The sequence below is a fragment of the Osmia lignaria genome, chromosome 15 (genome assembly GCF_051020975.1).
Source record: "Osmia lignaria lignaria isolate PbOS001 chromosome 15, iyOsmLign1, whole genome shotgun sequence".
Classification (NCBI taxonomy): Eukaryota; Metazoa; Arthropoda; class Insecta; order Hymenoptera; family Megachilidae; genus Osmia; species Osmia lignaria.
Genome location: NC_135046.1, coordinates 9,441,032 through 9,456,807, shown reverse-complemented (window position 1 = coordinate 9,456,807; position 15,776 = coordinate 9,441,032). Strand labels below are relative to the sequence as shown.

Genomic DNA, 15,776 nt, shown 5'->3' with positions numbered 1-15,776 from the left:
GACGTAGTTGAGTCAGACCTGCCCATACATATAGCCAACGGCAACGATTCTCATTGGTCGAAATTGGGCCGTAAGTACCGACCAATCAGAATCGTCGCCGTTAGCTATGCACGCGGGGTCTGACTTGGTACATCACTTCTCTTCGAAACTTTGTCCTGAATCCACGCGTTTGTAACAAAGTGAGATTGAATTGTATTAAAATATTATATTAAATTGTATATTATATATCAGAAGTGTGAAGAACTGAAGAAAAAGATGAAAAGAAGACCAGGTTCATCATTTCCAACATCAATTCCACATTGTCTTCAGAAATGCGTAAGTTGAATTTCAATTGAGGTTGGAACACTATTATTTTAATTATTTCCCTTTTATATCAGTAATTTCTTAAGCATTATTGAATTTTATATTTGAATATTTGAATTGCTTTAAATTGTGTAAATTGATGTGAATTGCTGGCAGTGAATTGACGCGGCGGTGAATTGCGGGCGATGAATTTTCCGGATCCCATCCTCCCGTACAAGAACTACGATTTCGTTGACTGTACATTCGCGAAAGACGTCAACAAGGTAAAACAGACCACAAATTTAGTTCCTCGTTTTTTCTGTAGGGCGCAGTTTGTTCGTTTTCTGCGCTCGTATATGTGAATATGTGTGCGGCTACCGAATCGATTGATTATAATTTTTGTACATATTAACATTTCGCTTATGCATACATTGCACATAAGTGTCAAAATTTATATCTGAAGTAATATGTTCTTAAATATTTCGTATCAAAATCACGCCATAGGAAAGTGTTATTAAAGCAATATTCCCCTTTATTTATTACATAATTACAATAGTATAAAATATAATACAAGACGGGTGTTGCTAACAAAAGTACATTATTCGATTTTTTCGCTGATATTTATTGTATGAACGATTCCATTACGATTAACATTACAGTTTCGAAACTTCTACCAATGGCTGTGATTGGTTGTTTCATTCGGCATCCTTTCATTTCGACCAATCAGACACGTCGCTGTGTAAGCGAGTGCGTCGACTTGTGACGCAGTACAGCATTCCTCTTCGAAGCTTCGTTCGTCTTGCACGTGTCTGCAACAGGTAAGATTAAATTATCTTCAAATATTAAATTAAATTGTCTTTCGGGTGTTGAAAATACAAAAAAGAGAAAGAATAGCCGAAGAGAAGTCTAGCTCTTTGTTTTTTTGACATTAATTCGAGGTTATCTTAAAAAATACGTGAGATGAAATTTTTTGCTCTTGCCGTGAATTGACAATGAAGTTGAAAGAACAGAATCTGAATTATTTTCCCTTTATATCAATAATTTTTCGAATATTATTGCATTTTTTCATGTTTTTAGTACATTTTTCCCATAATTTATTGTTATATATCGTGATAATTTTACTATTGCGCCGATATAGATACGAATTAAAATAACATTTCCTTCATTTATTCTGCTTTTATAAGAATAATTTCTTAAATCCTGTCAATATCTTATATTTTTTCTACTTTGTTTCTTATATTTTGGTGTTTAAAGTTGAGAAAAGTAATCTTGATTTTATTTCAATATGGCGTCGATAATTTTTAACGAACCTTTCCCTTACGATTAGTATTAAAGTTTCGAAGCACTTTGAAACTTCTATCGATGGCTGTGATTGGTCGTCCCATGTTGGCGTCGCCTCATTTCGACCAATCAGACACCTCGCTGTGTGAGCAAGTGCGTCGATTTGTGACGCAGTACAGCATTCCTCTTCGAAGCTTCGTTTGTCTTGCACGTGTCTGCAACAGGTAAGATTAAATTATCTTCAAACATTAAATTAAATTGTCTTTCGGGTGTTAAAAGTACAAAAAATAGAAAGAATAGCTGGAGAGAAGTCTAGATTCCGGATTTTTGATATTAATTCGAGGTTATCTTTAAAAATACAAGAGTTGAAAGTTTGTGCTCTTGCCGCGATTGTACAATAAGGTTGGAACAGCAGAATTTGAATTACTTTCCCTTTTATATCGTTAATTTCCTAACCAATAGTGAACGTTTTTAATATTGTTTCACACAATTTACTGTTTGATATTTAATAACGTTCTTTCTTGAGCATCGTAATATTATGAGATCTGTTCGTCTACCGGCTTCGGTTTGGCTGGGGACGAACATTACCGAATAATACCGAAGCGGTGCCGACCGGTCTTCGTCGGGAAGGAAGGTCTCGCCATTTCTCTCGCGAACGTCGAAGTGACAAGACGTGTTGAGAGCATCCTTCCGTATAAGTAATAAGTGAGCATTGTATCTATTAAAATATTTTGCATAAATTATAATTCGATCGTTTATTATTGTTGATTACATTTTATGTACATAAATTCGTATTTCTTTTTTGTTACAGATATTTGATGGATATTGAAAGGACGCCATGATATGGGTTTGAAATAGAATTTCGTAAGAATTTATTGTTTTAATTTATTCTAATCAATTATTAACATTTATTATTACTTGTTTTTTATAGTTGTTGTTAATTGTAAGCATTTTTGATAATTACTTGCTACCAAAGTCAAGAAAGAAAAGATTAGACATTTTTTTTCTTTAACCAATTCATAGAAAAAGAATAATTAATTTTTCATTTTATTAAATAATTTCGTCCAGTATTTTAATACATTTGTTTTAAACTAGAACAAAATTGAAATAATTCGTATTCTACTGCAAATGATTGCTTCCCTTCTGCAATTATTAATTATTTTAAACAATCTATTTTTGTTAAATCGTAATAATTATATTATAATATCCAGTTTTCGATGCAAGTTTAAATTAAAATAGAATTACGTTTTTAAATCACATGCTGTTTAATTATTGGACTTTGCTTATTGAAAAGAATTAGATAATTTATAAATCATGCTGTAAGAATTTCCAACAATTTGTAGTATGCTTACAATCTTAACAACAAAAATCCTCTGCTTTAATATAATAGTCTATTATCTTTATTACAAAATGATTTTCTATCGATGTAATATTCATTGAAATAATTATCAACAATTATTCAAAACATTTCATTTCAATCTAGGATCAATATTCAGCTTTAACAATATTTGTGCTCGTCGAATATATTTCACGAACATAGATATTTTCATTTACAAGTCATTAATAACAGTATTTCCGTTACGAATGTTCAATAAGAAGAATGTTGTTTTGTATATTTCCACCCAGCCCATCCCTGTTCACTAAGTTTTTCTTTCAGGAATCGTTGTGGCCGCGCGCAATGCGGTCGGTAGAGTCAGTGTTTGTACGTACATATTTCCAATGTTTTGATTTTTTCAAGGGTGAACTGGCCCTGAATAGAGTTGCGCTTGTACAGTTAGGAATCACGCGAAAGTAGAGTCAGTGTTTGCTGCGTATAATAAAATATTTTCTAGAGCATCGCGCCTCTGATTTTTCTTTTTCCATCGTGAAATTAGAGTCTTTACAATTGTTCGCCGGAAATTATTCACGGTCGCGTTACTATTTTTATTTTTAATTTTTTTTTTAATTGCTCGATATATTCGGGATTAGAGTCAAAGCACCATTGAAGAGGAGTTTTGGGCGTTGCTCCATAAGGAAAGAGTGTAAGTATCTTATTACTTTATTTAATTAATTTTAATTGAAATAGAATAATTTACAATTTCAATACTTGATAATTGAGAGTTCTTCTTAATTGCTATTGCTAATATTTTATAAAATTTAATTTCATATATAATTTTATTAGAATAAAAATTGATAATTTGCAAAATTAACCGTAATTCTTTTTTGTTTTGTTACAGATGAATTTTTTGATTGCCGAGTTCCTGGATATGCTGATGATGGCTTTCTTCACGACTTCCGTCTTGGTACGTCACTTAATTGCTTTTTATTAAAATAGAATAATTTACAATTTCAACCCTTGATAATTGAGATTTCTTTTTAATTGCTAATATTTTATAAAATTCAATTTCATATATAATTTTATTAGAATAAAAATTTATAATTTTCAAAATTAACCGTAATTCTTCTTTTTTTGTTACAGATGAATTTCTTCACGACTTCAGTATTCTCCTACAAGGCAGCCTCCTACCTGGTGTTGTCCATCCTCCTACTTGACTGTCGGAAGAAGAGTATATCTGCGAACGGTGAGTCGCATGTTTTATGGTTCCTCTGGTGCCCAATCATGTCGTAGGACGAATGGTCCGAATCGACACGGGCTACTAGTTGTATACGTGCTTGGCAAGCATAGTGACCATGGGTATGATTATACATACCCATGAGTAGTAACATTTTTATTGTTTCATTTCATTTAGTTAGGCTAGGTCTTCTTGTACTCCGCGTTTTAATATCATTTCAATTCCACATATTCTAATAGCTATTTTTGAAATATGTGAATGCTCTTAAATGTTCTTAAATGTTCTTAAATGTGGAATTAGAATATTTGAATACCGAAACAATTTTATTTAGTTTGTCTGTAATAGAGAAGTCAAATACTATCTGACTTAGTTATTGCAATGATTCAAAGCAATATAATATTGATAGTATTATGTAATATGTATACTGGATATACATATTAATGATGTTATTACATTGATTTAATTACATTTTGTATATTATAAATTCAAATATAATTTGAGAATTTTCTAAAATTTCATTCATTCAATAGCGAAGTTTAACTTACTTAAACGTTCATGAAAAAATGAACAATTTATGTGCAAGAAGACAATTCGTGACGGGTAGATTTCCAAGTCAGAGTGATCTATTTCAACACATTTTGCGTATTCTTGAAAATTTACTCTGAGGAGGGAGTCGCCCGAGGATGTTTTATTTTTAATTAATTTTCACAATATATTCTTTTTCCATTGTAAAGAATTTTTAATTAGTCATTTTGCTTTTAATAAAATATCAAATTCAATTTTGACATTAAATTCCTTTTTATTAGAGTTTTGCCTTTATTAAATTAGTGTTGCGAGAAATTTCCGACGCGAGAGTAAATATGACGATGCACTGACTAGTATTCGGTGGGAATCCTTTTGGTTTTTAATCTCAATCCTATGTATTATTTAATTAATCAAATTAGTTACAAGGATTCCGCGGCATAAGACCGTGAACACCATCTCTGGGAGATATACCCATGCATTACTAGGCCTTTGCAGGCGCAGCTTTAGAATACGGAATATATGAAAATATGTTACCATATTCTAAACTGTAGTCCTTTTGTCTATACTATGGGCGTCCGTCAATCTGACACCGTTGGATGCAACGTGTTGGACGGGCGGGTAGCGCTCTTAGCGAAGGGGTGCACTCTGTCCTGGCGTTACGACGTCCAGGCGGGGTGGGTGGTATGTAGCGTCTGGCGTAAGTCTAGGGGGCGTGAGACCCTTCGTTGCCAGCTGATATTAGCAGTGCACCATGTTTGCGTCATAGTTGCTCTATTTTGTTTTTCAGTATTTGTTCTTAAAGTTTTATATTTACAAAGTCGAGTCACTTTTATTAAAATAGTGAAATATTAGCCCGTTAGATGTTTATGTACTAATCATGTTTGTAGATCAGGATTTTCAGGTTTAACCCTTTCCGTGTTTATTGCCAAAGCCCATTCACGTGCCCAGGTGCTACTTGGATGGGTAGAGGCAATGGGCACGATGACCTAGGTCATAAAAATAATAATTAATAAGCGGCTGGCATTGTGTTAGTATATCGTGCACGACGTAATTTCCACATATGGTGTGTGTGTTTTTAGGCTGTGGGATTGCGTCGGTTTAATAACTTTTTCATTTAACTTTTAATTTGAAATAATATTTTATTCAACAAGATGTACAATGAACGTACAAACCAAATAGTATTATTACCATTACTATTACCAAAATTATTACCATTATTATGAAATATTCTATATCAAAGTAGTTAATTAAAGTTTGTAATTATCATTATACGCAATGATTGCTAGCCTTGCCAGACGATTTCAGTGAAAAATGGTACGTACCGTAGAGTGTGATGTGAGATGAAACTCGGGTGACGGAGGCGTCCCGGGACGTTCTCCCTAGTTTAGGCTCTTGCGCCCGGGTGGAGTGTATGGGGGTCGTGGAATGAATTTTTGTGAGAATGTGATTTTGCCTTTTTTAAATATAGCGTTAGGTAGGTAGGTAGTATACCTTCTGGTGTGCGTGATAGATTGTAAGTAGGTAGGGCCGGGACAGGTTGTCACAGTCTCTTGGTCGGGTAGGCGCGATTTCGCGTGATCAACCTGTACCTGGAATATATTTGAAGAATTGACGATACCATCGATACGAACGGAGTATGCCGTTCGCCTTCGATTCTATCTGTACAATTTTTCAAATTTTTGGCGACTTCATAAGTCGTCATACGCGATCGCAATGGCACGAAACGCACAAGCTCTGCTCGAGCATGGCACGTGTGCACGAACAACGACTTATATAAAGTCCTTTTTCGTCCACGTGTCAATTAGAGTTTCGCGATTTTTCTTTTTTGTTGATTGTTATTTTTGTTTTGCGAATTTGCAAGTCTCGAGCTTTAGATATAAGTTTCAGGTGGGTGGACCGCCCGAAGAAAGAAAAGGCTATATGCCGAAGCGCCCCGACAAACTGTCTTTCAAGAGGGGAACTACTAATGATTTGGCATCCTTTTGCAAAAAAGGATGGGAAATCATTATCGTTACTACTTTGTCACTGTGCTTGCCTGTAGTTGTAGTTTTGTAATTTCAGGACAAGAGGGGGCCCGTGACCCTCATGATTTTGGGCAAATCGCGTTTTCAATTTAGTGTTGCGATTATTGACCACGGTTCCATTTAGTGTTGCGAATGAATATCGATCACGGTTCAATTTAATGTTGCGTATGCATGATTATCGCAATTTTCATTTAGTGTTGCGAACTTTCAATATCGCGTTTCTTTCTTGCATTGCTTTAAAATGGAATTTAACTTTTCAATGTTGATTGCTTTAAGATTTTTGAGAGTTTTGCTTTTTAATGTTGATTGCTTTAGTGTTGCGAGTAAAAAATTCACGGTTTGAGAATCCCCCTTTTTTGCATTTTAATTGCATGTCTGTTAAAGATAGCGTTGCGAATGATATTAGCGCGATTGTTTCCCAGTGTTGCGACTTATAAATACGCGATTGCTTTGCATTAGTTTATAGAGTTCCCTGCTAATTAGTGTTGCGGTAATGAATATTCGCGTTTTGCATTAGAGTTGCGATATATGATGAAATGCCCAAAAACGATCCAGTGGAGTTGCCATGGTCCATAAGGCAGCTATGGACCAGCTGCCATGATACAGCCTTGGATTGGCTGTACCCCTTTTTTAGATTAGTGTTGCGTCTTACAAAATTCGGTAGATTTGAGTAGTGTTGCGTTACAGTTCGCGTTTTCTCTTTTTTTCTTTTTTTCAGCTTAGTGTTGCGTATAATGGAGCAGCCTTTACGCGTACGCTTTTGTATATATTATATAAATAATAAAATTAGTGTTGCGAGTAAAAAATTCACGGTTTGAGAATCCCCCTTTTCTGCATTTTAATTGCATGTCTGTTAAAGATAGTGTTGCGATAGACATTAGCGCGATTGTTTCCCAGTGTTGCGACTTATAAATACGCGATTGCTTTGCATTAGTTTATAGAGTTCCCTGCTAATTAGTGTTGCGGTAATGAATATTCGCGTTTTGCATTAGGAATGCCCAAAAACGATCCAGTGGAGTTGCCATGGTCCATAAGGCAGCTATGGACCAGCTGCCTTGGTACAGCCTTGGATTGGCTGTACCCCTTTTTTAGATTAGTGTTGCGTTTTACAAAATTCGGTAGATTTGAGTAGTGTTGCGTTACAATTCGCGTTTTTTCTTTTTTTCTTTTTTTCAGCTTAGCGTTGCGCATAATGGAGCAGCCTTCACGCGTACGCTTTTATACATATTATATAATTAATGAAATTAGTGTTGCGACTGAATTCGTGATTGTTATTTAATTAGTGGAAGTAACTATGACTCACATTCGGTGGGAATCCATTGCTAGTCAAGGATTCCGCGGCATAAGACCGTGAACACCATCTCTGGGAGATATACCCATGCATTACTAGGCCTTTGCAGGCGCAGCTTTAGAATACGGAACATATGAAAATATGTTACCATATTCTAAACTGCAGTCCTTTTGTCTATACTATGGGCGTCCGTCAATCTGACACCGTTGGATGCAACGTGTTGGACGGGCGGGTAGCGCTCTTAGCGAAGGGGTGCACTCTGTCCTGGCGTTACGACGTCCAGGCGGGGTGGGTGGTATGTAGCGTCTGGCGTAAGTCTAGGGGGCGTGAGACCCCTCGTTGCCAGCCGATGTTTTGTCATAGTTCAGAAATGTTTGCAATTTTGAAATTAGTGTTGCGTGTGATTTCGGTTTGTTTTATAGGGTTTGCTTAGGGATTGCTCTTATGGGCAGTCAAACTTTTCTTTTCAGGTTCCCCTGTACCCTCCCTCCCACGCCCCCATTCTTTTTTCTTCCCATTTTTTAATTTTGAAAATTTTGAGCATTCGGTTATTGGAAATACTGTTAAATAATATATGAATTTAATGTTTTCAGGATATTATTAGATACGATAAAGTTTTAAAGAAAACTTTATTCAAAGTTTTATTTAAAATGAAAGTTCATTTTATTTTGTGATGATTGTTGATAAATTATTTCAAGGAATATTTGTTCATTCGAGATAGCTTATTAAATTTTAATTCTACTTTATTTAAACAAAAGTAGTGGATAATTGTTGTTCGAGTTGTTTAGTTTTAATTTTTGATCGCGATGTTTTGTTTCAAGCTTACGCAGAAGCTAATAAAATTATTTTATAAATTTTCAAATTCTTTTTCTCAAAAGCAAAGTCCATTCGAGATTTTCTTTTCAGTTTTTCCATTTACAATAAATTTGCATTAAAAGGTGTATTGAATAATATAATGCAATAAAGTCGAGTAGAGTCGTGGTTGTTCGTACTATATATTGCAGTAAAAAACAGTTGTTTCAATTAAAATATTATGTGCTATTTGTCGCGAAATGAACGAATATTAAATACAATAAAATGAAATAATTAATGTTCTTAACTCAAATCACTTAACTCAAATATATATTTTTCTGAATTTGTTTCTCTTTATTTTGGTACCGAAGTTTGCTTGAAACTCATATTTTGTATCAAATTGATTTTGAGTTATTAACAACCACTCTGACTTTTATAAAATTTTATTGTTACTAATGTATCTTCTTTCCAGCTACTAATTTTTCATTGTCTTTATCTGGATTCAATTAATCAGTTTCTGTTACAGAGAAATATCTTTATAGGAAGTATGAAATAATAATATCGGATAATCGACTGGAAGAAATGTAATATAAAATCTAGCGTCCATAAATGGAATTTAATGTATCCAATTATGTAAAACAAGGTGAAAATGATTGAAAAGGAAAAATGATTCTTATAAGTGGTAATATTTGAACCGTACTATTTTCAAAAATTGTATTTAATCCTTTTCTGTTTGTTTCAGGCAGGTTGTAAATTTATGATTAAGGCTACATGAGCCTCATTATTTTCTTAAATTATGTTTAATCCTTTTCAGTTTTATTTCAGGAAGTATTCTGGTGAGGACAACAAAATCAACAAATTCATTGGACTTATTTATGTATATGGTCATGAAGATATAATCGTCAAACACTGCAGTGTTTAATTAGGAAGCGTTAGATTTAAGCGAATTTTTAATATAATTACGAGCGCTCGTATAAGTAGCTGTTCTTAGTAGTATAAGTATGTAGGACAAATATGCAATTGCATATTTATTAATTACAGATCTGTAATCAAAATCAAAATTGAAAAATGTTGAGATAGGAATAAAAAGCAAAAATCTACGTAAATATATGTATAGATAAGTAGATAGGTAGGTAGTAAATAAAAATAATGCTCCTTTTGTTGTTCGTTTGCACAACAGTCAAAAACGTTTTGCAAATGTTCATCAAGAGGATGATGGTATTGAATAAAAATAAAAATTTGCATAAATGGAGAGTGGATGGGATGAGGTAGGGCGGGTCTCCACCCGCAGCAACCTCCCCGTGGTGAGACCTGGGCAATCGTTATTATTTGATGACTAATTAATAACTGTATCATTATTTCTATGGTATATTTATTAATTATGCAGCAAATAATACGAGCGAATTGGCTGCGAAAATGCCTTTATATTTTTTTCAGGAACTATGTCTTTAAGATTCTGAAGTGTACCACATTGCAAATACAATTTTACGGAAAGAAAATTAATAATAATGAATGCATGGTCAGTATTGTTTAATTATGTATGTATGTACTTATACATATAGCATACATGTGTCATTTAGGTATTTGCGAAACTTAATGTAGTATAGCATGTCGTTAGTTGGATGCAATAATTCAGGTGGCGCTTAAATCAGTTTCTGTTCAGCTTAATTTTCGATCTAATATGGCCTGTTTGACCGATGCGGAATTCGGAGTTCAGCCTCGACGCTTGCATCATCTTAATATAGCAAAATTTCAACGTAGAAAACTACGTTATTTCTCGTCGGTATCTGTGGTGATTACTTGCAATCGATAACTGGCAACATTGTGCCACGAATTTTCGTTATATTCTCCCAATATTCAGTGAACTTAGAGGGCAGGAGCACATAATTCAATAAAATGACAGAAATTATACGTCGGTAGAAGAATAGTCAGTGAATCCGCGGCTTCTTTGAACCCTCCTGATAGTAGGCTAACAGAATATGCTAGGAAGTGTACTATCGTAATTTTCTTTCTCACAAATCTACTGGTTATAACAAATATCTCATAAATCTTCTTTACTCACCTTGAAATACTTACATTTTCTCTCGTGTTAAAACTTTCAAACAGCTGATGTAAAATATCATTGAAAGAAAACGTACAAGGGTTGAGGAGTCTGTCTTTGGAAGCTTTGCTTTACTTATTTACTTTGCTTTTATTTATTTACGGTTATCAGATTTTTATTTATAAAATATAAGAAAATATTATACGTCAATTAATAATTTTCAATCTTACTCTAACAACACTGTTTAAATTCTTCCTTCAAATAAAATTATGCAGATTTATACCATAATTTTTTATTCTGATTTATTATCAATTGCAAAAATAACAATTAGTAATAAATAATATATAAAATACGGAATGTTGAATCAATAGTGTTAGAAACGAAAAAAAAAAGTAAAAAGAATAAAAAAACGAGATTACATTAGGAAATAACATTAACCGGAGCGAACCGGTTATGCTTAATACGTTTTCATGTTTTTGCCGACTAAATTTTTGTTTGTACCAATCTTGTTATTACATCCATAATATCTATCAAAGATCACATTGCTGGAAATTCCAAAGCGTTTGATATTTTGCAGCTTGATTTGTAGATTTCTGATTTATTTCACGGCGTCTCTGTACATCATCCTGTACTTGTAATATCGGCAATCTTTCAAATATTTATCGTTAAGCATTTGATTGAATGGTTTTAAAGCGAATTCTTAATTCAGCATCGCGATCAAAAGTTTTTTCCATTCAGCGGTGCAATCACTCTGGAAAGAGAAAATGCAAGTATTCTCGTTTTACTATTTACAAAACAAACGACAAATTTCTGGTAACACGTGCAAATTTATCACGAAGAAGTATCTATATCACACAGTTATACATATTAACATTGATGTTAGAGACAGATGGCCATGTTACAATTTGAAAATAAAATTAATGTAAGTGCATGTTCCTTTCCATAGTTTTCTTTAATTCAAAAGAGCGATCAAAAGCCGCTTAAAATCTTCGCCGCAGTCACTCTGTAAATGCAAACAGAATTCCGAATAAATTAAAGCAATGTTAACGCAACGTTTCTCCTAACATAATATTTTATCAATGTTCATATATGTATACATAGGAGAATACGCGAATGCATGCGGATTACAAAAGCATTTTTCCATTAGTAAAATTAGTTGACTGATTTGTAAATAGTATTAATTATCCAGCTGTAATACACAACTTCTTAACAATGAAAACATAGTAAGCGTTAATATAACTGATTTAATTGGAAAGTAAAGTAATTTATTTTGATGTAAATGATGAAATTCACACGAAAAAAAGGGAACACGCAATCTCGTACCCGTACCTAATTACAAGTATAGCTATTTAAAAAAAATAAAAGGGAACAAGAAAAAAAGATATCAGCGTTTCTAAAATTGCCAAAAATTTCGCACAAAATAATAATCTCCGATATTAAAGTATGATTTAAAACACAGGAAATTGTTGAACATTAAACGTATTCATCCAAGTATGGTAAGCAAGAGTCTCTTGTAGTCTCCTGAACAGTCGTCCTGAAATTTATCGAAAATTATAGGGAGGAAAGTAGACGTTAAAAAAAATAATGTGATTAGATACGAAGAATTACGATGAGTAATAGCGCGTATAATCAATTTCCATGAACGTAAAATCAGTATGAATGCTTCTGTAAATAAATGATAACGACATTTTATTTTGATTATCATACGTAGATATAATTTATTACCTCAAATATCCACCTTTTAGAATCTATAGTCTACCTGCATTATGATTACTCAATCGACAAAATGACAGCACAGAAACATTCTTACAGATTTATAAGATCGTAAAAGTATATGTAACTTACGTCGATATCTCCTGCGAGCGACTGTCCATACATGGTTTGATACATGTCTTTGATATCACCTAAATCTATTTCAGATCGTGTTATAATTATGCGGATCAGGGTCGAATCATCAGTACCAAGACCACGCATTGCTTTGTACAATCTTTCAGCAAAATAAGCTGTTTTGTTTCGGGCACATTTTACTAAAACAGACACGGAATCATAGATTAGCGTCACTCTTATCATTCTTTGAAATGAAAGAAACTTATGTCTTCTTCAAACAGTGTTAATCACAATGCAATGCTATGATATTATTTCTTACCAACTGCGAGATACCCATCTTCCAGAGATCCTGAAAATTCTCCCTTAATAGTATCTTCTAAACAGTTACCAGAAAGACGTTCATATTCCTGAAAAATCTTTCGCAATTGTGGATAACTTTTGGTAATAAGAATAGCATTAAATGTGCTTTCATCTGTTCCCCATTGACCTTCACCAGCTTCCAGCAATCGTTTCGCGTCCTCGATCGCGGCTTCTTCGTCGACCTCAGGGTGTTCGCTTCTACTAGCCTGTTCATAAAAGATTAAAAAGTAAATTTCCTGTATACACGGATTTTCAACACGGATAATAAATATGCGAGTGATAAAGTATTGTTACAGATTTTAGGCAATAAGGTTATCTTACACAAGACAGAGAAACCAAAAGTCTTTTGAAGTGTCCAGACGTATCGCTTTTCAAGTCCTCTTCTAACTCTGTACCGTATTCTGCAAAAATTTTTTTTTTTTTTTTAGTCTACAGTATAACAATCGTGTATCGTTTGCATTTGATTTAAATAGTATATAGGGTGTTTCATAACTTTTGTAACACCCGGAAATGAGGGGTTGCTGGGGTGATTCTGAACAACTTTTTCCTTTAACAAAATCTTGGTTGAAGCTTTGTTTTTGAATTATTAACGAAAAATACTGGCCAATGAGAGCGCATGCTCAACCACGAGAGCGTTGGCTCTCAACCACGCTCGATCGTGGTCGTGAACAAACGCATTGGCACAGCGTGAGTATCAAGGGAAGCGTACGATAAATGTTACATTGTCTTAAATTAAGAACAATGTGGAATTAGTATGTGTATACTAATAATAGTACACTAGTAATGTACTAATAAAAAATACTAAATTTTAAAAAAAACACACCCGTATACATAGATGTGTACTTACTATCCTTGTAAACAGCAGATATAGTCTTAATGCCATAATTACTAAGCGACGCTAACACCTCGATTAGAGCACCTTCGTCCGTGCCCATTCCGGAAATTGCCTCATGGAGTTCCTTGGCGTAATACTCTGGCAATGGTGTCATTAATGCCAAAATAGCCTTTTCGAAATTACCACCCAGTTCTGATTTCAATTCAGATATTAAATCCTTGCCGTACATCGTTTTGAATTTATCGGCTATTTCAATCCGTTGTACGATACCGCGATGGGCAAGGACATCGATGATGGTTTGTTCATCGGTGCCGAAACCCTTCATGGCGGTTCGAAGAAGAGCTGCATCTTCCTCGGCATTGAAGGGGTCGGCAGGGTACACCGTTGGTGTGCACTGAAACGATGAAATTCATTAAAATAACATTGTCACGAAACAACAAACACGGAGAGAACATGAAATTGACACACCCCGGGGGTGTGCCAATTACTATACACAATTTTAATTACATACCTGCACATGATAATATTGACTGGCCGACATTGTCCAATTCAACTGCAAAATATTAATTTCTATGAAATGATATATAATTACAATGTTACAATACTTTACAAGGACATGACTGAATCGAAGATCGAATGTGATATCTATAGCTATACGTTGTGAGAGTCTCGATGAAATAGGTGGATAAAATTTCTTAGAGATATTAATACAAACGCTACATCGTCTTTAGAATAAATCTATTAAAAATTGTTTGCACCAGATGTTAGTTGAAAAAATGATCTCCATCTGCATTTGAAACATAAAAATTCATAGAACGATATGAGTCATCCGTAACTGTCAGATTGTAATTACATTCACGCGCAGCTATGAATCTGCCACTTATTTTATTTGCTTCGCACAGAACTATATGAATGTAAATGCGATATATATATATGAGTACATATAATATTATTCTATTACTATATTCTCTTAAAAATAACAATGATGGTGATCGAAGAAAGGAACAGCAATAGTGACAGTGATGTATGTAGTGGTCATCGATTTGAAAATACTCCCAATACAATTCAAGGTAATCGTTAAATGAGTTCAACAAAGATACCTATGGGATCAAAACAAACTTCAACACAATTAAAATTTACATATTTATAAACTTATACAAAAATTCCATGAATTACAAACCAAATAAAAAACTCCGACTATACTCGTGAAAGACAAGATCGTTCAGTTTTTAAAAATAAATTTAGAAGATTAATAAAAATGATTTGTATCGCGATACATCTCCGTATGAAGTGATTTATTTCCGCGCCACTATGGCGGTTAAACAAGCAATTAATTTCACCGCCTAATATCCTAATACAAACAGCATTCGTCGAGACCATTCATTTTGTTTCCACTCACACGTACAAACTCGCGTCAGGCAAAAAGATACCAATACTATCGTGATAAGAGGTCGAAGATCGTAGCTATTGATCGGTAATAATAAAAGAGCAAGCGTTCTGGGTGTGGCTCTTACCTAATGTTACTCAGCGATGGTTGTGAGATCGTTGTAGCGTATCCTACGTCGGTGTACCGGTTCCGCGCGGTTCTGGCAACCAACTGAAGACTGAAGCAAACCGTTCCTCGTCACAGATATTCCACGTTGGAATAGTGGGAGCTACGAACGGGAGAATGTACGCGGATGATCTAAAGATCGAGGTTAAGCAACGTGGATAATAATTGCATGATTCACGCGAAAATTCGACGAATTTCATAGACTCATAATTCCATAACTTATTTCAATATTGCTCGTTCAAGGCAACTTTACGCGTTAAAATTTATCTTCTAACTTTACAGTACAAATATTGTTTACATATACATAGTCAATTCCTTTTCCTAATTAAGCAATTCAAACACATTTCATTTCCTAATTTCAATTTCAATTCTATTTCTCATAGTTTCTCTACACTTTGTATGGTACCCTTTTCG

At 34.0% G+C, this 15,776-nt stretch overlaps 1 protein-coding gene across 3 annotated transcripts; it reads right to left on the bottom strand.

The window, feature by feature from the left end:
* Positions 1–11,170: 11,170 nt before the first annotated feature.
* Positions 11,171–15,483, bottom strand: LOC117600256 (annexin B9). 3 transcript variants are annotated; one of them, XM_034315410.2, is made up of 7 exons: positions 15,325–15,483; positions 14,322–14,363; positions 13,823–14,204; positions 13,297–13,376; positions 12,935–13,181; positions 12,634–12,815; positions 11,171–11,791 (listed from the first exon to the last, which is right to left on the bottom strand). In XM_034315410.2, the coding sequence occupies exons 2-7, from the start codon at positions 14,349–14,351 to the stop codon at positions 11,741–11,743; spliced, it is 972 nt and encodes a 323-aa protein (XP_034171301.1). In that variant the 5' UTR covers positions 14,352–14,363; positions 15,325–15,483; the 3' UTR covers positions 11,171–11,740. The 3 variants fall into 3 exon arrangements, with proteins under 3 accessions (XP_034171301.1, XP_034171303.1, XP_034171302.1); XM_034315412.2 differs by having other exon boundaries at positions 11,171–11,539; XM_034315411.2 differs by lacking the exon at positions 11,171–11,791 and adding an exon at positions 11,805–12,322.
* Positions 15,484–15,776: the final 293 nt, after the last annotated feature.

What these genes read in the sequence shown, in the direction of transcription:
- LOC117600256 (XM_034315410.2), bottom strand. Translation starts at nt 14,351, where the DNA reads ATGTCGGCCAGTCAATATTATCATGTGCAG. An exon ending in ATCTGCTGTTTACAAGGATA is followed by an intron (nt 13,377 to 13,822) that starts GTAAGTACACAT and finishes AAATTTTTGCAG; the next exon opens with AATACGGTACAGAGTTAGAA. An exon ending in CGCTCGCAGGAGATATCGAC is followed by an intron (nt 11,792 to 12,633) that starts GTAAGTTACATA and finishes TTGCATTTACAG; the next exon opens with AGTGACTGCGGCGAAGATTT.